Raw genomic sequence first — 25,131 nt, forward strand, 5'->3', positions numbered from 1 at the left:
GAAAACAATTGTTTTTAGAACTTTTCACTACGCCAAACCTGTTGGTTGAATGAAGGCGAAGGAATCAGAAGAACCTGAAGAACTGCAGCAGTTTCATCTTTGCGACAATCAAGTAGAACTCAAGGTAAACAATGTCATGGCGAAGACTGGGGCGATGTGATGGGGTAAGGTAGGTCTGGAGAATATTCGGCCTTCCTTTGATGTCTTTGATGCGATGTGTTATTCTCAAATCTTTTTCATTGGGATACTGATGGGAACGTACATGGGCTAAGTGTTCTTGTAAGTAAATGAGGTGACCAGCCTGATTCATTAAGATCATTTCATAGCTATAAAAGTGCTCTAACATGGTAATTCAAATACCACTAAATAGGAGATTCCTGAAGTAATATGAACCGAAAATAGTGCCTCTATAAGCCATTATGGATTTCTCCGTCGATCTGCCTTTACTTAGTCTGAGAGGAGAAAATCGTCAGTCACACGTTTGATCTTTGCCACCCCATACAGCTTCGGGAGTGCTGATGGAAGCGCGTGAAAAAACGTTCAGATCAAGGACTGCGTAGCTTCGGTGAGGGGCTGTTTAGAGCACATATTTACATAACAATTACTCTTGCATGTGACAATTAAAATTGTGATTCTAATAGTGTAATGACAATGTATATGATTAGGATACTAAGGAACTTCAGGTCATAATTTATCGTTTGAGGGAGGGGTGGGGTGGCTGGAGTAGTTTGGTCACCTAATCACCTGATCTCCCACTAATGCTCTGTGATATTCTTATGATCCCCTTCATTGACAGATGATTGGCAGTCAATTTTCCATAGTCCCCCCTCCTTTATGATAGGGACCTTAAGCAAACCACGACGGCGACGGCTACGAGGACATGGAAAAACAAAAGATCTTATGGGCCGAACAATAGCTCAGCACGTGCGTTTTAAAGCTTTGTACATTTCTTAGGCGTCCTATGTGAAACAACAACGTGAACTCACTACAATTCGCGTCGTCTGCGAACCGAAACCGCGACGGCAAATTATTTTAATTTCCATTTGGAACTCAACGCTTCTTTTATACGTTTTGCTGAAGTTGAGGTGTGGCGCCGTATGAGACGGTAAACAGATACAGCAGTTTTTGAAATTCTAATTAAAGGCAGAAATTCATTTTTCAATCGAAGTCTTCTTCGGCGTTACCGTCCTGACTGCTTAAGGTCCCTACTCTGTTAGCGACGACGGATCCCTACCCTCCTACCGCCATAAAACCATGTGATCCCCTCAAAATCGTGCTCCACACACACAGAGGTCTGGAAACAAGAATAGTCGTCAGTTCGCTTCGTCTAAAGAGAGAAAAGCAGAAATGGCTTCCCAGAGGAACGAACAGGAGAGCTTGCAGAGGTCGATTTTCGCGATCGAGTTATCTAAAGGTCCCCACTCTCCTCCCATGAGGAAAGGAACAGCCTTCACGGTGAAACAGGAAGGATCATCTTCAACCTTTTTGATGACTAGTGGCGCAGTAGTTGAACAAAGTGGAGCAACTTCCTCAAGCAGGCTAACTTGTAAGCGATTTGGTCAGTCTCTTCTGGAGGAGAAATATCCTATAAACCCAGATTCAGAAGAATCTTTTAAAAGGGAAGAATTCTGCTTTATTCCTTTTGAATGGCCATCGAACTTAAAATTAATCAGCGCCGACAAGCTGTGCAAAGAGGGTGAAATGATGATGCGGAAGTCTACTTGCAAATCATTTACATTCTTAGGAAATTCCTTCACCACCATGAGTTGGGAATTCAGAGATGATGAAGAGACTTATGTTTTAACCGGGATTGATTCTGATGTGGAGCTTGTTGCGAGCTCTTGTAGGGGATCGCCTGTAGTTTCCATCGACGATCCAGAGACGGTTGTTGGAGTCGTGGCCTGCTCGTCAAACGGAGACCTTGAGTTGTTCTTCCTCGAAGCAAACTTCTTACGTGAAATAGAAGGTAGGGATGTGCTTTCATGAAAAATCACCCTTTGAAATTTCATGTAAGGTCTTTAGTGACAGTGAAATATATGGTTTGAATTTTTTGGTTCCCTTCGACCTCAACCCCATCCGCCCCACTCAGTATGTGCTTGCTTGGCTTGTTGCGAAGGTGCATTAATTGTAAACTTGCGGTCGTTCTTTGGCTTTGATATGCTACCACATGAATCGAGAACAGGGAGTCGGACTTATATATCTGAAAGCTTCTCTTTAAAAGGTTAGGTAGCGGAAAAAATTTTCCGCTTGCTTGCAAGGAAAAACAAATGCAATTTATCAATTGGTTCATACGTCAGCATGCATTCATCGAGATATAAAGCACGCGGGAAGTTTGGAGAGCACGAAAGATGCGTAAGAGTTGCTCGAGGCGTAGCCAGTAATAGGAGCATGAAGCAAGCTCGCGCAATTGAATTTGGTTAGACAAATTTATTAGCTATGTTATAACACAAGTCGATTACAAGCAACTGGAACGGATGATGTTTTAAAGTACTAGCCTACTTTAAAACGATCTAATGTTTGGCTAATAAATTTACAATATTGGGGTTAGTTATTTTAAAAACTTATCAAAACCATGCTGACGTCATCTATCATCATCATTCTAGAACAACTTAAAGCCAGATGTCCAGATGACAGTGGAATTGATGTTACAGACTCTCCCTTGAGTGTACGTGGTCCACCACCATCTTCATCTGCCCCTCTACAACAAAATAGACTTCCAGGTACAGTTTTCGCTGTGCTAGTAGAGCTAAGTTTACGATCACACCTTTAATTAATTCTGTGAATAATTTTAGTCAAGCTTTACTGAAATAGTCAATATCTTGGAAGGAAAAAGGCAAAAGACAGAGAAACGAAATGTAAATGAAAATAATGCTAGTGATGAGAAATGATTACGTCTTTGAAACTGTATTAATATACGAGTTAATTCGTCCATATATTTCCAGTTATTTACGTAAATATGACCAGTTCAGTTAGGTTTAAAATATTCTTCTCCATGAGCCCTTTTTACACAGTATCAACCTTGGGGATTAGTATTTCATTGCAAGTTTTATTGAGCCAAACAAGTAACACTCTGGGATCTATCCGTAAACAGAAAGCAAAGCAGAGATAAGTTTTTTGGATTTTGAGTATAGTGAAAGATGTCAAGATTGTTTTTTTAACGCTAAGATAGTAGACTTAGATCTTAAGCTCGCGTCAAATGACTTTGATGTTGGTAGAGTGCGAGAGAAAACTTTATATATCACTCTTCTTTTGCTTTTGGCATACAAAATGTTTGAGATGTGTACTTATGAAGCAATATAAGGCAGTTTAATTGATATGAAGTGCATACAAGTGCTGTGGGTTTGTAGATGTAGTCAAAGATAACTTTTTGACCAATCAGACTGTCCATGATACCTTATCTAAACAAAAAATATTGACACATCAAGATGACAACCAAAATATTGAAGCTTATATCTACACTTAGACCAATAAGAGTATTAAAATGAAACTTAATTTTTATCACATTTAATTTGTGGCAACACAATTAACAGAAATCTTAATTTCCCTTTTGTGTGCAAAATAATTTGCAGATCTGATTTGTTAATAGTGAATGTTATTACAATTATATTCTTAACACTGTAAATATGTGCCGTAACATTCTGGAACAATATTCGTGTTCAAAAAACAGTTAAAAGTATACTTACAACTTTTGTTATCGATACAGCTACCATTATTTTGTGAATATTATTCCTGCTTGATTGTTTTTTTCAAAGGAAATGTGGTTGTTAACTTCTAGCACACACATAATTGTTCTTAGTCATTTAAACTTAGTGATTACTGTCTTTTTATGTACCAATACACAGAATATACTGGAACTAATGCCTCAACATCATCTGAAGGTTTAGAAAGAACTCTGTCAAGTGAGCCAGTTCAGGGTAAGAATTTTACACATATTTCTTACTAGGACACTGGTTCTTCATCAGAGATTTTTATAACTGCACTACCTGCAGGTTTATTTGACAATTTGGTGGTGTTTGATCTGTATGTATTTCTTTCAAGAAGACTGGACCTTCATCACCAATTTTTTTTAAAATTGTGCTACCTGCTGATTTATTTGGCATACAAATGGTGGTATTTGATCTGTGCCCCTTTAGCATTTGAATAGGTCACAGAGAACCTGGAAAGTCTCAGAATTTTATTGTATTATTTCTGAGGTTTGGGAAGTCATGGAATTGCAGTTTAGGTCATGGAATATCAAGGGAAATGTCTTTTTGTGAACTTCAAATTTTGTCTTTGGAAATCCTTTATTTTGTACAATTGTTGTCATTCCCCTGACAATTATTAAAAGCAAGGTTTTCCTGTAGCTGAAGAATTATATAAATGATACCATTAATTTAACACAAAGTTTTCTTGACATCTAGAGACAGCTTCATGCAAAACACAGGCTTCTTCCCAAGAAGGAAAACCTGGAGAAAGCAGATGCATTTGGGATAAACTGTTGCAGTCTGTGGAATCTTTTCAGGATTTGATGAGTGATCTGAAGTTGCATCTGGACCCAAAGAGGCAACTTGGGGGAGATTGTGGCTCATTAGCGAGTGCATTTGGAAAAAACATGAATTATATATGGTTTATGGAATCAAAACCAAGTCCTTTTGAGCAACTGATACAAGATTGCCGTCCGACTTTAAGAGAGCTCAAAAATGCATTAAATAGTAATATGGTCAAAAGAAGAGATGTTTCAGACATAGTGGAGAATTGGGTTGAAAAGGAGGGTTGCGAGTGTCAAGAATGTTGTTGTATTCGTTAGGGTTTGATTCTTTCTACTTTTCCTAAGATTCTACAGTTTTCCTGTGGGTGAGTAAACCACACTGCTTATAGTTACCTTTTCATAAAAAAGGAAAAGACTAGATTTCTTCTGGAACAGATAAGTCTTGAAATATGCTGCACTATTAGTGTGTTCTTAGGCATGTATTTTTGCTAAGTATCTATAGTTCTATACTTATTTTTTTCTCTGTAAATTAGGAATGAGGGTAAACATTGTTGTGAAACTAGTAAAATTTATCTATTGGGTACCTGAATAGTTCTAAGTTCAATGGAGTTTTTTTTTTTTATTCTAGCAGTAAGTTCAGTACTACTCATCTGTTTACTCTGTGGCTTGCCAAAACCACTGCTACCAGAAACTATTAGAAAGTAATTGCTTTTAGTAAAATAACCAAGACACTGTATCTTCATATGGTGAACCAGAGAACTGACTCATATTAGGTAGCAACTGTGGCAAATGAAGTTTTCAGTTGTTGTAATTGTTGTTTTTTGTAATGATAGCATTATAATCTTCTTAGGTTGTGTGCTTTATGCATCAATCAATTTGATGCTTCAAATTAAAAAAAGGACATGGTCAGTTTTACCAACAAGAGATCTCAACAGAAAGATGAACTGTAACACTAAACTTTATTATTCACAAAATTTTCTTCATAATAAATAGTTTGATAGAAGTCTCTCAAAAAATAATTTGTCATATAATGTGATGATCTGAAAGATTCCCTTTCAAACAAATCTTGTGGTAACTGTAACAGTATAAAATAAACATCTCAATTGGGATAGATTTCTCAATATTTTTTTAAGTATCTTTACAAATAGAAAAATACACCTCAAAATTATATTATCATAACATTGGTTAACACAATGCAACAAGAACTACTATAATGGCAGTTTTATAATTTGTGTGAGAAGGCCTCTGACCACTATGAATGTAAATATCAATTCACTGAATGTTAACCTCTGACAGATACTAAAATGTGTCAAAAGGACAAGTATTGTTGAGATCAGTAGCCAAGAGGAAGCATTTCTGTCCTTTTCCTTTATAGCGCTTTAACACCCAAGATCTGATTGTTAATCCTCCCTTCAAGCTGCTACACATTTAGTTGTAAATAAGTTGTGAGAATTTGATTAAAGATCAAGATAACTTCTACCTGGTAAGTTTCAGTATTCTCATTACCTGTTTGCTGGATAGTGTTCAGATATTATAGGGAGAAGATACAAGTGTTTAATATTTTGGTCTGATTCTTTCACTGCTGTCTTGCCACCTAATAAATTACCATGAGTTTACCAAACTGAAATTGTTTTCAATGTATCACATGCATAATTTGTCCAGAGCCAGATGGGTATCAAAATATTGTGACATCTGTTAGTTACCTATTTCCCACATGGGTTGATAGAAAGAATGGTTTTAATTAAGTGGACAGGCTCCATTGTGTAGTTTCTCCTAAGAAACAAATGGCAGACTAAAATAAATCTTGGTAATCAAAACGTGAACAACTTTAAATGAAGAATAAGGTACAACAATAAGTACCACATCAACAACAACAGCCATAGCAAAGCTTTGTTGATTGCACGTGCAACACAGATATACAACAAACATCTTATGTAGCCCCTTCATTAATAAGGGATGTTTTTGGTCAAACACACTTGCAGAAGTAAGCATGCTGTAGGGTTTGCTGAGCGGTCAGTCGGTCAAAATCATCTGTGTCAAGCAAGTCACCAAGAACAGCCAACAGATCTGCATCCTGCCACAAAATAGAGCACATGATCACTCAGGAAACTCCTCCTCTCTTCATGACACACCCAATGTTCTGGTAAGGGAGAGAGTGTTGCATGACCACAACAAAAAGTGGTTGCAAAGGAGACTGCATAAAAAGACAGGAAATCATGCAGGAAAATAGGGCAGTTCATCCAAGTTTGGGAGAGAGATCTTTGGTACTCTAAAGGAGTACCTCTGATGGCACCTCATGTTTGTGGGATATTTTGGGGTTCATCAAGAAATTTTCATGCCCGAGCAATGAAAAAAATGCTATAAACCTAACACAATCAGAGGAATCAAGTGAAGCATCTATGAAAGAATTACATTAAATTTTGAAAAGATAAAATCGCAAGAAATTAATGGGATGTAGAAGGCATTTTAGGTCAGTATTAAAAATCAAGATAATACAATAATGTTTACTTTAATATTTACAAACCTCAGTCAACTGCGAGAATGTTGTTGTGGAATCCTTATTGGGAAAATTCATCTGCAATGAAGACAATATAAGTGCTCCAATTAATTTATAAGTTTGCTCCCTCAACTTAGAAAACTATACTTGTTCATACCAAAACAAAATTTAACACCAACAGGCGGCCTAACTGTATTTTGAGGTCACTCCCAGGAGTGATCAAGAAGGAATTTCTCCTCTTGATATGAATGAATACACTTTCAAAGAGAGGGAGACAAAAATATTAACTAAGGAATATTTTCTGATGGAAAACAAAAATCTCTGAGATAAAATTACAAGAAAAGGTTAGCACACTGTGCAGAGAATTGATAAGCAGAACTTGAGTGAAACAGGCTGAATGGTCATTGAAAGGTTGACTGAAAGGCTGAAGGCACTGGCTACTTTTTCTGTAGAAGATTTGTTGCTGCTTTCAAAATCTTATCAAAAAGAGATTAAAATGGCTTTTAACGAATGAACTTCCTTAACAAAGGAAACATAACATTTTGTTGTGTGAGCATCTTGATTTTGAGGAAAACATTTAAAGCTGTCAGGAGATTAAGAAAGAATGCTCACAACATTTTAAACCAACCTTCACAATTAACTCTCCAAATAATTTCATATCTTGTGATGGGCTAGATTGCTTGAAAAAAGAATTTTTAATGAAATAAAACAATTAGTAAATCAAGAAACTCCCTGGCAACCTTGCCTTAAAGGTGTGACTATTACAAGTACATGTGGGAGTGTATCACTTCTTAAATCAAGCCAGCCTGATACCAAGATACACACTGTTCCTTGGGTATTAGGTGTTGCACAAAGTTCTGTGGTTAATGTGCACAATTCTCCTGCTAGATTCCGACAATATTAACCATGTTTTGATTCATATGTGGAGAATAATTCTCTCATTTCTTTGTACTGTTCTTCTCCCACTAATTTCTGAACATCATCACTTTTTTCTAATGAGAGAACAATTCAACCATGCATTACACTTGGTAGGGAAGGCACAAGAGCTTAGTGCAAAACAAAATGACTGCCCTTAGCTTTCTCACTTTGAAAGACCAAAAGCCTATATTCAATTACACAGGGCTAGTGTTTATGTCACAAATGAAAGATTGTATGTAACCCTGTATTGTTGACTATTCTTTATTTAAAATTCTACACCACAAAAGTATCAAATACATGCAAATTGAGTTGATTAGCATGTTGTCACCATGAGACAAAATTTAATGCTTTCAACTGTGAAATATATCAATATTAATAAGCAAATACTTACTGTATTAATAAATGGGTAAAAATCTAGGACTCCTCTGTACTCTCCAGACCTTTTCTCAACAAATACACTTTGGAGGTGTATACAACCATGGAAAATGTTTTGTGAGTGCAGTGAATTAAGAGCCTCAAGTAAGTCCCTCAGAACCAAAGAAATACCCTGCAAGTACAGATGCACAAGACATACAGTGCCGTAACAAATAATACTGTTATTAGTTATATGTTATCATAATAATAATACATGGAAATCACCTCAAATAAAATGCGGAGTTTTTCTTCATTCCTGAAATGAACTTAGAGTCCTTTTACAATATCAATATAACATCTATATATCAGACTGAAAATTAAATTAAGCAATGCCATTTTTTCTCTCAAGGAGACAATAACATGTCTGTTAAAAATAACACTGATCAAGATAGACAGTCCTTTGAGTATCACATGCTTTTTGTTTCATTCTCTTCAAACAATGGCCCCTTCAAGTAAACCTGCCACCTTTCTGACACCTAACAAGTATTTATATAGTTGGGGTAGTACATGACTTGAGAGCAATCTCCCTTTTAGCCCTGACACATTTTGTGTTTACCTCAGGTGAACACTCTTGTAAAGCTATCCACTCTTCAGCACTCATCAAGAGGGGCATTTGGACAAATGCCCTGTTTCCCTGTAATAGAAAAAATATTACAGCTAGTATATATAAGAAATGCTAACACTAATTGACTTCCAATATCAAAACAGCCCCAGGTGAGAGGGAAATTTCCAAAGGATGGTTCAGAGTCAAGCATATTTAAATGGCTTGCTTTACTTCACCACAAGAAGGTCTTAGAAAATAGTCACCTTCCACCACAAAAGCAAAACTATAAACTGAATGCTGCTTCTTTTGACTTCAAGTTTTAAGAGGCTCCTTGTAATATATATAGTTCTCAGCTCTGACTGGCTGCCATAATGACTTTAACTTTTGCTTGAGACATTCACTCAAAATGCACCCTAAAAGGGTTGTGTCACCTAGAATCATTGTTGCTGTGTTAACAATAACTACTGATGTAATCATGACCAGAGAAGTTTCCATTGGTAAATAATGCTAATTATTGGGAGAATCATACTCAGTTGTGATTATTTTTATATAAAAAGGGCAAAGATTACAAAAATGAAACACACTTCTTGAGCAGTGACTTTCTCAAGAATACAAAAGGTACCATAACAGTTTGTTTTCACTGCATTTCCCTGAATTTAAAGTAAAATGTGTAAATTTAAAATTTAAATTTTGTTTGGTTCCTAAGAGGATGATTAACATAAGAATGAAAAATACCAACTAGGTAGCACTACCAAAAACAGTCACTACTATTTCATGCACTTTAGGCAGTTTAAATGTTCTCATTCCAAAGTTCCACAAAGGAATTTCCCAGTTCTCTATGCCAACTTGTACCTTAACAAAGAAAGCATCCAGCCGCATAAGGTAAGGGTTCTTTACACTGCTGAAGTGAACAGCATTTTTCTTCAGAGTTTCTATGTCCCCCACTTCTCTGTCAACACTAAGCTCCTACCAAATAAAGACATGTGATTAGTTTCCAGTCAAAACCCAAAGAGAAGTTGGGATTTATTCATCTGAGCCTTTGCCGTAACCAAGAACTGTGAATGATAATTGAGGAGCAATCCTTTCCATCTATATGAGTGCAAATTACCTTTAATATACATGGTCTTCCAGCAAATTCTGTCTTGATCACAGAGCACTTATCATGACTAACAGATGGTACACAATCATGATGTGGATAATGTTCTAACTCTCTTCCTGGTTTTACCAGTCCATTAGAAGCCTGATAATTTAAAAAAAGACTCAATCAAATCAATCATCAGTCTCAACTTTCAAAATTTTACTTTTTGCAACAAACTCAAAACAAAATCAGTCTGCATTTTCAGGGTTAGGTTTAGTTGGAAACTCTTTAGTGTATTGTATCACTGTGTTCATCCATGACATTTGAACATTTGTAGATGAAGATCAAAACCAATGTGCCCAATGTCACAAGAGAGATGTGAATTGTTTCACAAGATTCAAAACAAAAAATTCTGTGATTTGCGATTGATATGGAGGATTTCAGTCCATTTGGTTTTTTCTTCCCCTCTTGTAAATGGCATTGTAATTCCTAGTTTCATGCAATAAAACTGTAAGTCAGTGGTTCTAAATCTCAAAGTTAGCTTTTTATTTAGGGGCACAGCTATTGGTTAATTTTTGTTAAAAATGCTATTGCATTTTATGATTATTATAATAAAAAACCAAAGAATCTCACTTATCACAAACTAATACAAAAGAGCTCTCAAATATTGGTCTTATATTTGACAAAATATACCTCATATGATTGCAGTTTCCACTGTTGATTGCAAATAAAGTATGATTCAATTGAAAAAAATTAACACTAGTTACCAGATATTCTGATATTCCCAGTTCAGGATGAGCAATTGGGAGTTCAGGAAAGTGGTGTAAAGCAGCCTTGGCTACATCAGCCTGTCAGGAAGAAAAAAATTACTGCATTAGTCTCTTACTCATTACTTGTAACACTTTCACCCTCAATGAACTATTTTTTTCTTACACTAAGTCAACTTGAATCAAACATCAATGTCATGAGAACAAAGGAAAACATTCTTATTGTCAGTAAAATTTGAGAGAAAGATTCATTTTTTTACTCATTGACCAAACTATAGTTGAAAATATTATGATAAGGAGCTCTAAAATGGTAAGCCTATGAAAGGGAAACTGCTGTTAAACCACTAAGGGACATATGCACCACTATGTAAATTAGTTACACAATCATTAACTTCATGCAGTATTAAGATGCACAGAGCAATACGGCAAAATCACCATTCATTTATAGTTTTTTACAGTAGCCAATAATCATAAGTATTTCTTTTGTGTGTGAGTGTGCATGCTTGTGTATTTATCTGAGGGTGTGAGTGAGTGAATAAGTATGTGTGCCTCACTGATCTAGTTAATTGATTGTATTTCTATGTAAAATATAAGAACTTGGGAAATCCTATTCTGACAAGCCCTTATGTTTTGTTTTTTTGGATATCCTGCACCCTTATTTATTTAGTTTACTTCTGTATTTAACTTCATAACCATGTAAATGGTGGGTTAAATAAAGATTGTCTCCTGTCTCAGAAGTGTATTATACAACCCTGACTACACCAATTTTTTATTGCTCTTAGACTGTAAATGCTGTCCATTAATTCTCTGCAAGTTTATGTACAAAGAGACAACCCTACATCCTCATGTCCCTCCCATTATCCTGATTATCAATGTGTTAGAGACTTGAATAATTATGCCTTAGCAAGTCAGAGCCTGGTTGCAAAAGAATGTAATGGTAATCACTGCAGTAGCCCATAGGTGACTTTTGACAACTTGGCCATAAAATACTTCCCCCTAATTCTATGTGTAATAGACTAAAAAAGCAACTTTATTAACCTTGAAGGACATTCTGGTAGAAATCCATAGAAACAAGGAGTTTTTCAATATCCTGCATACTTACCAAAAAATTACTTTCATCCTCAAAACTTTGGTGAAGTTTTAAATAAATTTCAGAAATGTCTTTTTCCACCTACGAAGAAACGTCATCAGCCATGAATACACAGTCTAAGAGTTGTACAATTCTACAAAAAATCCAATCATAACTACCTTTTGGAGATCTTCAGAAGTTTCTGGCTCATCTCCCTACACACCAAACAAACAATTCAATCCAAAATCTGCTCATTAATAACACTTCAATGAATTATTTCTCAGCACCTATGCATTAAATGAGTCATCACTATGCCAGATGAAAGAGAATTGCAGAGAGATATCAACCTTCAACTTTCATTTAAGTTGAAATATTGATGCCCTCTCAGACAAAACAACATTATTAAATTCCTGCTTCCCTTAAAAAATAACATATTTAATTTTAAATACGGCTGAATGATAAATGTTCTGTGATTGGTTGTTGTTGATAATCTATCACAGTACAGATGTTTGTTTGTTTGACAGTGCACAGGTACAAAAATATTTGAAGATTATTCTGAATTAAGCAATCACAAGCAACAAACAAAGTCAAAAGGAGCTGTACATGTATCAGGACAAAAAACATGACACCAAGAAAAAAATTATGAGCATCCTTAAAGACCCTAACTAGGGGCAAATGGCTGTAAATGAAATATTGAAGAGCTTTTCTCCCCATGGCATAGGCTCACAGATTCCATTCTGCCATGTGTCATTGACAAACCTGTGTGAGGCTTGTGTGCCATTCTACTTCATCTGTGAACTATAAATCAATATATTTCACAGGGCAAAATTATTTCATTTTCTTGAGCTGATCAACTATGCACTAGCTATTGCTCTCTATCAAACCAACCTCTTCCAAGTCTTTCTTGTCTGCCAGCCTATGCCGCAGTCTTGAACGAAGGGTTTTGATACTTCTTTTTATTTCAATGACTTCCTTTATGTCAGGCTTGGTTTGCAGCCATGAACCCATATCAGTCTGTTAATTTTAAATCAGCAAATAAGTCAGAATAACACTGAAAGAGCTATATCAAAATAATGAGTATTCCAAATTTCATTCCAATTTTATAAAACCCTTATTGACATGTTTCATAGTGACTAATTTTCTGCACAACTGACTTTTTATATTCTAGTTAATTTCCTTCTCTACCATAAAAAACTATTTGAAGGACCTAATTCCTTAATGATGAGTCAATAAGTATTTTGTTCAAAATAATGTTCTTATTTACTGAAGCGACAATGCAAATATCTAATTAAAATGTCTGGAAAAAAAGGGTTTCTTGACCCTTAGAAGGACAACCCAAGCGAATTGAGCTATGCCGAAAACTAAACTATATAAATATCTGCACTACAAAAGATGGGAAAAGCTGATACTGTATCTGCATAGAAAAACACTGCCATTTTCAATCTCACTTCAGTATGCCTCTTGTCTCTGAAATTTTCATTTGTGTTTTAGATGTGTTGGTAAAGGTAATGCGTCAGCCGACACACTACTGATGCATTGGTGAGATTGAATGCATAAGACCAACCTCATTGGAATATAATTCTAAATCACCGCCATTTTTAGAACCAAACACCAATACCTAGGCTTCTACTAGTTTTTTTTTTTTTTTTTTAAAAGGGTCAGATACTGAGTGAGTTAGCATGTTAAGCATTGGTAAGATCAACCACACGTCAGCCAACACACTACCGAAACGTTGGTAAGATCGACCACATAAGAAAAGGAACTCTAAATCGTTGCCACTTTAAGGATGAAACACTAACTAGCTTTGGAAGCAAGACCAACCTTGTAGGAAAAGAAATCTAAATCAGTGCCATTTTGAGAATGAAATGCTAGTACCTAGGTCTATCCTTCTAGGAAAAATATAGGAAATGTTTATCTAATGCTCAGTCAGGATAAGTAACTGAGTGGGGACTGGGTTCCAATAACACAACAAACAAGATGGTGGCCAAAAGGAAATTATTCATTTTCATACTGTGAGTGAAAGTTTTCCAAAGAATATGTTATAGATAAGTGTGGAAAAGGGAGGTTCAGCATTGCTTTACATATATAAGGCTCAAACAAAGTCACCGACACACCACTGACACATCTTGTAGGTTGGAAGGATAAATGGTGGTCAATGTGTCGGTAGGATCAGATTTTTTACCTTCATTGGTGTGTTTTTGTTTAAAATTTAGTCTGTTGTAGGTTAATATCATATAAGAATATTTTGTTCTGAGGTATGAACTGTACATTTTGATTGTTTTTATTTATGTAAATTGAGTAAATTACATGTGGTCAATAGCATATCCTACTAAACTGTGTTAGGAGAATGTCAGAAAAAACATTTGCAAAAAAATAGCAAACAAACAATTAAACTACAAGAAGTCTGAAACTTAAAAGGTTATCTAGTAATTATTTATGAGGAAACAATTGGATGGTATCTGTGTTAAAACTATATTTGGCCTATAAAACTAACCTGCAGACCTTTGTAATTTATCACCAAATTGTCCCTGTAGAACATGAAAGACAACAAGAGACATTTCCAAGTATTTGACTATAACCTGCTCATAAATGAACTTTTAATTTACTTAATAGATCTATAAAGCACAAGGCTCCATGATATGATAGAAGTTGTGGGGTTTATTATCCAATTCTTTATGGCAATTATGTCTATTATATAAAATGATTTAAGTGGAAGAACTTTTTGGAATGAGCCTTTTAAGTGCCTTTTCTTAATGTAATACCAACAGCCCTGAGTGTTGTAAGATGGAATACAAGACTATTTGAAAGGAGAATTTACAAGTTAATCAGTTCACTTACATGTCAGGCTATTTCATGCCCCCTTAAGTTCAACAGAAAGAAGAAATTATTGCTATAAATAGAACCACAAAACCTACCAACTTTCAAAACTAAGTGTAGAGTAGTTCAGACTGATATGTCACTTTACACAATAAACTGAATTATATCACACTTGCATTGATATTTACTTAACCCTTTAACTCCCATGAGTGACCAAGACCGAATTTATCCTTACAATATCAATACACTATCAACCAGATAAGTGATGAGAACAGAGAAAAATATCCATTTGGGGATAATTAGTTGATCCAACCCTAAATTCTCTGAACTAACATTATGAGCATTGTATGGTTGACAATATGAAGAATTACAATTTTCATCTGGTAGTTAAAGGGTTTAAATGATCTACTGGAGGACAGAGGCATTAAAGATGTCAATATGAAGAATTACAATTTTCATCTGGGAGTTAAAGGGTTTAAATGATCTACTGGAGGACAGAGGCATTAAAGATGTCACCATTAACATTTTTGCTACTTTATCATATAACACAAATAAGTTTCATGTTACAAGTTTATTCAGTAATAGATTACAGAAAATGTCAAAATGTGGTAAGAACATCAGTGACACACTCACCATGCCTAGTGTGCCTCTTTAGTTCTACAGAACATTTTTTCATTATCTGTGATCTATTACTAAACAGAAGTACTGCAACATGGGAAATATTTGTTAGATACCTTTCAATAAGTCAGTGTGTAAACCAGTGAAGACTCTACAAGATAAATGTACTTCTTTTTCCCCAAAGAGTTTACCTCAGTTCCTGAATTTCCTGCAACTCTTTATTCAGTTCACTAATAAGTGCTTTTATTGTCTGATCGACTAACTGCTGTGCCTCTTTATCCTCTGATACCTAAACATGTAAATCAATTTCAAAGTCCCCTTGAATTTAACCACTCCATAATTTGGTTCGCTCTCCCTAATGTTTCACTTTTTTCTCAAAAATCTACTGTGAAAAAAAAAAAATTCAAAGGTATGTGCCTCCTGCTTCAGCATTGTGTTGCTGTTGCTAACATTGTTAGGAAGTCCATAACAATTTTGACAAAGATAGTTGATTGAAGTAATTATCTTATCAGTAATTACAACTGACAATAATTATAGTACCTTAGACTTGTCCATTTCTTCATGAATTGCTGAAGTCAAAGCATTGATCAATGTATCCATGTCATCAAACATAAGGGAGGTACTGACAGCTTCACTGCTCTTTTGTAATACTACCAGAGCCTATTAACACAAATTAAATGAATGGAAAAATCATGAATACAACTTGCTGAAAAAAGTCCAGATTGCCATATTTTTCTAGAATATCAGAATCCCTAAAAACTAGCAGTGCATTCATCATGTTCAACCCAACTTACCGACTGTAGATTGGACAATGCTGTTACAAGGTCATCTGTACATTGGTTGACTTTCAGTCTTACATCTGCCATATCTTGATGGGTTCTCTCCTGTGATGGAATGCAGAATTACTAAAATATAAACTTCAAGGGGGTTTTGTACTCAAGCAAATATGTAAAAGAATTCTCCATTATGCTAATTTAATTAAAGGAAATAAGAGTTAGAAAAACAAACAAATAATGTCATGTCCACACTCAACCTTAGCGATAGGCAAATAAAGATCAAAGGCAAGCCTATCACAATCTCTATGGCATGCATTACCAGACTGGGAGTGTTTCTACTACCTCAAAATGGGATGCCATGCCCAATCCGTAACTTTTAACCCCCCCTCCCCCACCCCATGCCCCTCTGCAATTATTCAAGTTTCCCTGACATTTTGCTGGTACCTATTCAGATCCCTTGGTAGAGACAGAGGCATATAGTGAGTGAAGTGTCTTGCCCCTCTCCACTCAAAAGTACACAATGATCTCAGTAGAAATATTAAAAACAATTGGTAAGTTTATCTGATTGACACCAATCAAAGAAACCATGGCCTGAGATTATAATAACCGGGTTATTATAAATTATTCCTTTCTCCCTCTCAGAGAATATTAATTGAGCTTTAACTAATACTTGAATGCAGGTTTTATCAATACATACCACCCAATCCTCATAAGCTTTCACAGCCTCTTCTACAGCTAGATCACACTTTGTATTGGAGCTGTCTGGAAAGTTACAAATTCAACATTTCTTAGTTTCATCTTTTAATCAAAAATTTTACATCAGGTTATCCATGGGAGTCTTTCCTCATGGGGTCCACTTGTGGGAAAAACGTTTTGAGCAACCTTTGCAATATTCTTACAACTGTATCTCTTGATTGAGTTCTTTAATATCAAGCAAACTCTAAAAGCAAACTCTCGTCTGAGGTCTTTACTGAAAGTTTATGGCCAGAATGTGGAAAAAACAAGGTTCTGTAACTTAAAGTACGAACCAAAAGAAGTGAGGTTAGAGGATATCCATAAGAGATTAAAGCTCATTTGACAACTAAAACAACCTTTTGAATTTTGCCAGCATTACACTGAAATATGGCCTGCTAAATTGAACAATAATAGTAAATGTATTAACTGAGAAACATAATTAAGTATGGTATTTCAACTGTTAAGTATCCTAGGGATTGAATAATAATTAATATTTTCCACACTTTGAGGCAAACTGTCAATACCTCCTTGGTCTTGAAGCTGAACCAGTGCATCCTGAAAGAAAAAAAATGAATGTAAAATACTTCAATGTTTCCTTCCAGAAAATAATCCCATTCAACAACATAAAATAAATTGAAATCCAATGGTCTCATTACCTGTAAACATTTTTCTCTTTGTTGAAGAGGTAGCAAGTCCACTTCTTTACAAAACAGATCAATGCTATCAACAAACATCTGCCTTACTTCATCTCTCTTGGGTATCAAGTCAGCTGAAAACAATTTCTCCTACAGTCCACCAATACAAAACAAAATAAGTCTACAGAGGCTAACATAGTTCCACACTGATGAGATCAAAATATTGATGTCAATGTTATTTCTTGTGTGAAGTTGCATATGTATGATAATTGTTATTTTCAAAGTTCTCAGTTGTGAACTGAACTGGAAAATGTTGTAAATGTGTTCATGCCATTTTGTTAAGCTTTATGGGAAGAGACCAAATAATCCATGATATTTAAAATGAACTTGCATCAGAGGCTTCAGTGTTCAATCCTATTATCTGTCAAAGTTTTCACATGCACCATTTTCCAACTTTGCGAACAATGTGCTTTTTACCTTGTCTTCACAGTGCCGCAAATCATCTTGTGCTTGTTGAAGATTCTTTTCTAACTCCTGAACCTAAAGATTTGAAGAATCACAACAGGTAACCCAAATTGGACATTAGAAAGGGTTTCATATATAAAGCTTGCTTACATGTAGCTGTGTTTCTCCAGATAATCAATCCGTGTCAATTTCTTTATACCTGTTGCAAAGACTTTAAATTCTTCAAATGAATCCTGTCATTTCTTGTCAAATCTATTGTTTCCTTGATCAGCTCTGAAGTCTTTCCATTAGCTGGAGCAGCATCTCTGCAAAAAAAACAAGATATTCCATGACAAAGAAGAGAAACTCATCAAAACATACATCACCCCCTTTCTGTGATCCTTGCTCCTTACCTCATTGCTTTAAGATCATGGACTTTGCCTACCAAATCTAACACCTACCAGAAAATTAATGAAACATTGCATCAGCTGAGTGTAAAGTATTCAGGTGTCTTTTGAAGATTATTTCAGAAGTCAAACCATTCTAAGAAATAAACTTTAATTTGACCATAAGCCTGTCAGATGCATGTAAATTAAGATTATACATATCCACAATTTGTAAAGGTAGTGGACTTGTAATTCAAATCTGCTTTAAGTTGATTAACAGAAAAGAAATCTTACCTACAGCCAACATCATTGAATCAGCTACTATAGATTTCTCATAACCACATTTGTCAAAAATTTTGTGAAACTCAAACCTTATGGCTGACAGCTTGTTCCATATTTTCCTTGTGTTTGGCTGCTTGAGCAGAATAATATTTTCGTAATTCATCTACAGCTTTTTCACCCTCCTTTTAAGAAACAAAAAAAAATTAAATAAATATACACTCCAATTATTGATGGAGACTATATCATGAGCAAACCTTTAAATGATCACATAGCAAACAATCACCAAAATAAACAATAAGTGAACAGCAAAAGATATAGAATCAAAGCTTACTTTATACACTTTGATACGATTTCTCAACAACTGATTTTCTTTGGTCAATTCCTCCATTTCCTTACTTATGGCTTCACTGAGTGAGGTTCTGTGTATTTTAACAGATTTCATGATGAGAATTATTACAAAAAGGGAGTCAGCATCAGACTATGAGCAACAAAATCCAGACTTATGCTAACTGCAAGTGATTTCTACCTTGGAGATAATGGAGGTGGACCATCCTAAGAGAAAAAAGAAGAAAAAAATTAACAGTTTTCCTACATGTATATAAATCTTCTTGACTATTTTTTGAGGTAACATTGACGTGTGTGTGACAAAAGACCTCAAGAGTAAGCAGATTAGGTTACTAAGCCAAGTTCTGAAATAGAACCCTACAGACCATACCTACATTTCAGCACACGCACAATTTTGTAGTACCTGTTCAGCAGAAGTTGAAATAACAAGCCCATGCCTAATCAACTCTTCGGCGATATTTCCAATTCCCCCTTCAGAATCATCTCTCAGTTCTACTGCACAGGCCACTGAGGGGAAGGAGAGAAACACAACAAATGAAGTAAAAACCAATGGTTTTAACCAAATGCAGATAATAGACAATATACAACTTGAAGATTTTTTAAAAAATGGACATTTTATACACAGGTAAATTTTGAAACCCTTGGGAAGAATATTTAAAATTTGAAATTATCTGATAAGCATACCATCTAAAGCCCTTCTTGGTTCTTTCAATTGTATGGTTAGGAACTTGCCATTGGTAAGATTATGTAGTATGTTTGAGCCCTGCAAAAAAGGAAACACTTTCAAAAATTTTAAAACAAGGCATTTTCAAACTGTCTTTGAAACCAAAAGGAAGGTAAACACAATAGATCATTCAAACAAAGAGAGAGAAATGAAGAAAACTTTTAAGAAAATCATGCCTACAGGCAACCACAGACACAGTAAAACAAGTGATCAAGTTAAACAATTGATTTAACTTTCACATTTTATTTGTAAAGAAGGAGAAATTAATTTTGCAGATAGCATGTGATAAAACAATAAAAGCATTCCTGGATTTCACTTGGCTCTCTTTGACAAAACATAAACTGCATAAATTCAGGTTCTTGTAGAAACTAAAACCCAAATGAAAAAGACTAACTTTGTAATATTTTATAAAATGTTTAAAAGTTGAAAACAGTGATCTGAATCAAAATGTACCTCAACTAAAAGTTCTTCACTAGTTACTGCCACACCATAAAGGCAATACAGCTGGGCAAATGGAGCCGGGGAGAGAAAGTCATGTGACAGGAATACAATACTCCGCAGACTTATAACTTCAGTGTTACCAAAATCTACAAAATGTACCTTGACCTGAAAACAATTTCAATTTAAAAAACGTTTTTTCACCAACATGTGCTTTTGGCAAAAAACTGAAAAAGAGTCAAACTTTGTTTATTATTAACTATCAAACAGCATGGAGCACATGCATGAGAGCACTTGACAAGGGACATGTATGCAACAATGTATGCATGCAAGAAATCAAAACGCACATCAGACCTGTCACTACAGCCTGTAGTTACTTTCTAAACTAAGTGTAAAGCAGACAAACCTTTTGATCCTGTTCACTTAACTGGTGACAGTAGTCCTCAAAAGGAGACACTGTCATCAGAGACAGTGATAGACATTCATGCTTTTGACAACAGAAGCAGAAGTTACAGGAACTACAGTACTTGCTAAGTTTCAGTTTTACCCTATGTGGTTTCATTTATTCTATTGAGTTTAGGAACTCTAGCCTCTGAACAAGTAAGAACTAACTTACTGTGATTAGTTCAATTAATGCAGATCAAAGACAACTGAGCCCTTTTGATCAATGTAGACAAATTACAAGTTATATTTCGCTTTTAATGGTAAACAGAATATGATACCTTATCATCTTCAATAAGCTCCTTGACCCGGCAGCGATACCACTGTTGATCCTCCAGGTAAACTCCACCATAAATCTAAATGATAACACTAGTTAGAGGTACCAGTAGGTTCAGAGAAAAATAAAATGTTGACTTTATCATTTGGCCAGCAACAACTTGGATATAATTTTCACCAGAAAGGACTCACAAAACCAGGTTTGCAACTGGAAAATGACAAATTTGCAAAGATTTCAATGTCACAGACTGGAAGATGATCTGAGTTCAAGAATCAAAGAATCAAAATGGAGATAAGAAAAACCATAGAAATTTCAGAGAAAACATCTCAAGTAGGAAAATTAGTTTCCAGGGCTGATAAAGACAAAGTTGTACCCCACCTGTAGTTGTAATCACCACCCTCTACACACAGCACTTATCAATAATTTTCCCTCACATGTTGGGTTTTATTCAAGGATGATTTGATAGAAGTATTTCTCAATCACAACACCAGCATTTGATCAAATCTGAATCATGATGCATTATTCTATAGAAAACAAGTTTCCTCTGATTTCTTAAGTGCTTTTTATTGTAGAGGCAAAAGTTCTCTATAGAACTCTTGATTAACACTTATCTGGGTTAGCACAATGTTTACCTTGCCAATATGTGGCGTGGATTGTAACAAAGGCTTGTTTCTACAGTAAATCTGAAGGTCACTGGTCATCTTCTCAATCACGTGAGCTGTCTCAGCTTCCACTGCCTGAAAGAAAAAAATTTTTGAAAGATGCAAGTACATGCTGAGATTTCATGTGTTTCTCCATACCAGATGCAAATAAAATGGATAGTACTTTTTCATAATCTTATCTAGAGAGGAATGTATTTTACAGGAATCATAATGATGATTACCAAAAATAAGGGGAAAAAAGTAGAGCAGCTGGTTCAGGTTTTATTATCACCACTTTCCAAAAAAATGGTCAGGATCTACACATCTAACGATACCAAAGCCAGGATGATCTGGGCTCAAGATAAGCTAAAATTTTTACAAATTTGAGCTGGTAAATCACCAAAAACTTTTTTACTTCTCTTTGTACTTATGACTGTCACTGCTTGTTGAGAATTCTTCAATCCCATTTATGTTCATACAAAGATGTTTTTAAGTAGATATTAAAATTTACAATTTACTATTTTAAAATATACAGACAATGAGGTTGTGGACCTGGAAAAAATACCTTGACCTATGGCCAGGTTTTACACCCTGAAAGCAATAAAATTCTTTTAAAGTTGTTTCATGTTTTTTATTAACTTAAAATACCACAATCTTTTTATGATGAAAAATAAAATTGAGCTAGTGAGAAATCCTCATCAAAACATCACACTACATTTATGTCATATTAAGATGAACGTCCTGATTAGAAGATATATACATTGTATACAACCTCATGATAAGATGTCAAATTCTAGTCAGGTTCAAATGTTTAGTACTTTTAGCAGAATTGTCTTTTGTATTTACTACCTGTGCCCAAAATCTAACAGGACTCTCCACATGGGTTATGAAAACTGGCTCCTGAGAAATGAACAACAAACTGATATCATTTTTTAATTCACTTAAACAAAACCACTTAGGTTTTTTTCTGCTGCACTCTAAAAGCACCACAGCCCTATAACCCTGTAATTACAACAACAGTAGTCTTAAGGTTATAAGTTGTTATAGGCAAAGCTGTTTGGGCTTATCCTGCCTTGTATAACATGCAGCATTGCAGAGTGGGCAAAATACTAACCATAACAGGTTAGCTACACCCAATATTTCTCAGGTTTCTATGACAGCTTGCAAGATAACAAAATATACAGGTACTCCTGGGTGGTCAGAGGCAATGGGAAAGAAAACCATTGTTTCTTGCTCAAGGACCACTAGATGGCTTGAGAGGCCAGTTCACATACTATGAGACACCATGCCTTTCAATACTATTACAACAGAGATGCCACTACAGTGTTCAATCAATAATCCTGTCTGTGGAGAGGAACAGTGATGTATGAAATCCAAGGATTAGGAGGCAGCACAAACCCAAAGTTGTGGATTAAGAAATCATCAAGTCTCCCTGACAACTTTGCAAAGGGATAGAGATACAATCCCTTAAAGAACTTCTTGGTGTACAGTACCTCAGTTAATCCACCACTCTCTTCTTTAGGAGTCAAAGGGGGAACATCAACACTGTCTGCAAGAAAAAAATATAAACTCAAATATGAAAGGAATTGAATCCATTGACTCTGAAACTGACCACCTGTAGTGAGTTAAAGTGTTGATGTCTGCATCCTGAATGAGATCTGATCTTTTACCAAATACAATATGCCCACACCAATCCTTTACAACATGGAGAAAAGATCTTCCAAACCATATCACAATTGAAATGAAATGGAAAAAAAATTGCATTATTTGTCTTTCATCAATGTCACTTGTGATCGTAGTTGAGTTGATAATTCTCAGATCAAATAGGCACTTAATAAAAACAATAAATTGATCCACCTTCAAAAGAGCTTCCTCTTCTTTGTTTGAACTTTCCTGGCATTACATTGTTGTTACTAGACCAAGGGTTCATTGGACTGACTGGTGATTTTGGACTTCTGTGATAAAGGATCACAAAGACAAAAGACAATAAAGAAGTTACAAGCTATATATTGAATATAAATAAACCGTATAAATACTTATTCAGAATGTGCAGACTTCACAATTCTCACGCCTTTTCGTTTAGCAAGGTCTGCATAAAGAAATGAGGTAGCAAGAGAGTGGTGTTAAGTGCCAAGAGAATATCTCCCAAGAGTGAAGAACAGTTTTAAACCTTAGAGTAACCACCATGTAATTTCTCATTACAGTATAATACTACAAAATCAATCATTAAGATAACGAAAACTAAAGAAATCATTGCCAACTAAAGAAGCTTTGATTGTTCAACAAATTCTCCTTTTCAGAACCAAAGGAAATTTATAAAGAAAAGTATAGAGAATAAAGATAGTGATGTTAAGGAGTAAAGAGTTAAAAAATAGCTCAGGCCATCAGGAATTTAGCCAAACAATCTTGAATAGTAGCTTGACAATTCCCCAATTTTTATTGCCATGTGAAACCTACTTTTCTATTTTTCTCATAACTAATATTAAGCTCTAGAGCCCTTTGTTTCACTGTAACTGCCCGTTGCAGATGTATTTGAAATCTTCCTTACTGTGGTTGGCTTGACCTGAAATCTCCATTTGGACTAGCCCAAGAATTCTGTAATGATAAAAAATAATCATTTGCAAACAACTCAAGGAAACAAATTATAGATTTTTTTTTGTTCAACAATTAATTCTGTATGAATGGGAAAACACACAATAATCACGAGCATGTTAACCCACCAGAAATAATGGTTGACTCAGTTAGATCCTACTTCAGATTTGTGGCACAAGCAAAGCTTTAGGAGTTTGGGGAGAGCATGCATCAATAGCTGACTGTCAAATCAATTGGAAAGGACTTTTGGGGAGGACAGTTCAATTTTCTTTCTTGGAATCACGGGGCCATTGGCTTTCAGTGCAATCTCTTAATGTTCTAATCATATTCTGCACAGTGTATCCACGAGGTTACCATGGTGTCACTTCGACTGGTCAACTTTCCTACCTCAACAATATTACATGTGGAATACTTCTTGCAATTTCCAGGCAGAATTCATTCATAGCGACAGGCCTCTATTCAATAAGCATCCCCCCTCTGATTAACCCGGTGTAAAACACCTACTTCATAAAAATATTACAAATTAACCATAGGAAATATTTAGGAAATTTACCTTATAAAACGAACGGACTCTCGCACGATTTGAGATTTGTCAATTGCGACATGAAAAGTCGTAAAAGCTAACGTTTAAGGTATTTTAAAATAATCCGCGATCAATTCAAGAACTAAAACTTTCTATCCAAAAATGTCATGGTTAAAATATACTGATATGTTTGTATTGTGCCTTCTACCTAGTGCTTCATTACGAGATGTAAGTTGTTACCCTCAGCGGCTGTCAAACTTTGACAGCTCGGAAAATTACTCCGAATCGGTCAATTACCTGACCTCTCTACAATTACAGATGACTAATCCAGCGAAAATCTATAATTTCCATCTTTAAAGAAAGATGCATGCGCGCTGACTGAGAAGGACTCGTCTTTACACGTGGACGGACTGGAATTTGCTAGATCTGTATCTCACCTCACTCCTTCCGAAAGGACGCAACTTCAGTGACATCGTTCCTGACTTCTGCTCCACATCCATCGCCTTTGAGAAAATAACACTAACCAGAAGATCTTCTTTGATTCCTTAAATTTCAACTCATAAACTTGAGTTGTCTTCAAATTTCAGAATTACGGGTAAAAAAGGAAAGTTTCAATTCACTACAGACGCAGCGAGCAGCGCGGTGCGTCAAATTCACACCTTCCCGCGCTCCCTGTACTCAACACGTGTTGGGCTCATTGAC

The 25,131-nt window shown here is 35.4% G+C and overlaps 2 protein-coding genes across 2 annotated transcripts; one reads left to right on the plus strand and one right to left on the minus strand.

Moving 5' to 3' along the window:
- The first annotated feature begins 880 nt into the window (after positions 1 to 880).
- On the plus strand, positions 881 to 5,947 carry LOC131798131 (uncharacterized). Its single transcript, XM_066163962.1, has 4 exons — positions 881 to 1,966; positions 2,604 to 2,720; positions 3,843 to 3,914; positions 4,401 to 5,947. Exons 1-4 carry the CDS (start codon positions 1,348 to 1,350, stop codon positions 4,784 to 4,786), a joined length of 1,194 nt encoding a protein of 397 aa, XP_066020059.1. The 5' UTR covers positions 881 to 1,347; the 3' UTR covers positions 4,787 to 5,947.
- LOC131798439 (serine/threonine-protein kinase 31) lies at positions 5,443 to 25,069 on the minus strand. The gene is made up of 34 exons (XM_066163961.1): positions 24,867 to 25,069; positions 23,863 to 23,909; positions 23,172 to 23,269; positions 22,808 to 22,863; positions 22,164 to 22,214; positions 21,306 to 21,410; positions 20,678 to 20,752; positions 19,971 to 20,123; positions 19,478 to 19,556; positions 19,197 to 19,300; positions 18,975 to 19,000; positions 18,780 to 18,867; positions 18,538 to 18,630; positions 18,194 to 18,237; positions 18,001 to 18,106; positions 17,814 to 17,876; positions 17,358 to 17,486; positions 17,226 to 17,256; positions 16,664 to 16,728; positions 15,985 to 16,074; positions 15,731 to 15,850; positions 15,382 to 15,479; positions 14,250 to 14,283; positions 12,644 to 12,769; positions 11,935 to 11,970; positions 11,789 to 11,857; positions 10,687 to 10,767; positions 9,950 to 10,081; positions 9,694 to 9,807; positions 8,854 to 8,931; positions 8,275 to 8,430; positions 7,594 to 7,644; positions 6,993 to 7,043; positions 5,443 to 6,542 (listed from the first exon to the last, which is right to left on the minus strand). Exons 1-34 carry the CDS (start codon positions 24,927 to 24,929, stop codon positions 6,435 to 6,437), a joined length of 2,820 nt encoding a protein of 939 aa, XP_066020058.1. The 5' UTR covers positions 24,930 to 25,069; the 3' UTR covers positions 5,443 to 6,434.
- Between the last annotated feature and the right edge of the window lie 62 nt (positions 25,070 to 25,131).

The sequence above is a fragment of the Pocillopora verrucosa genome, chromosome 3, assembly GCF_036669915.1.
Source record: "Pocillopora verrucosa isolate sample1 chromosome 3, ASM3666991v2, whole genome shotgun sequence".
Taxonomy (NCBI): domain Eukaryota; kingdom Metazoa; phylum Cnidaria; class Anthozoa; order Scleractinia; family Pocilloporidae; genus Pocillopora; species Pocillopora verrucosa.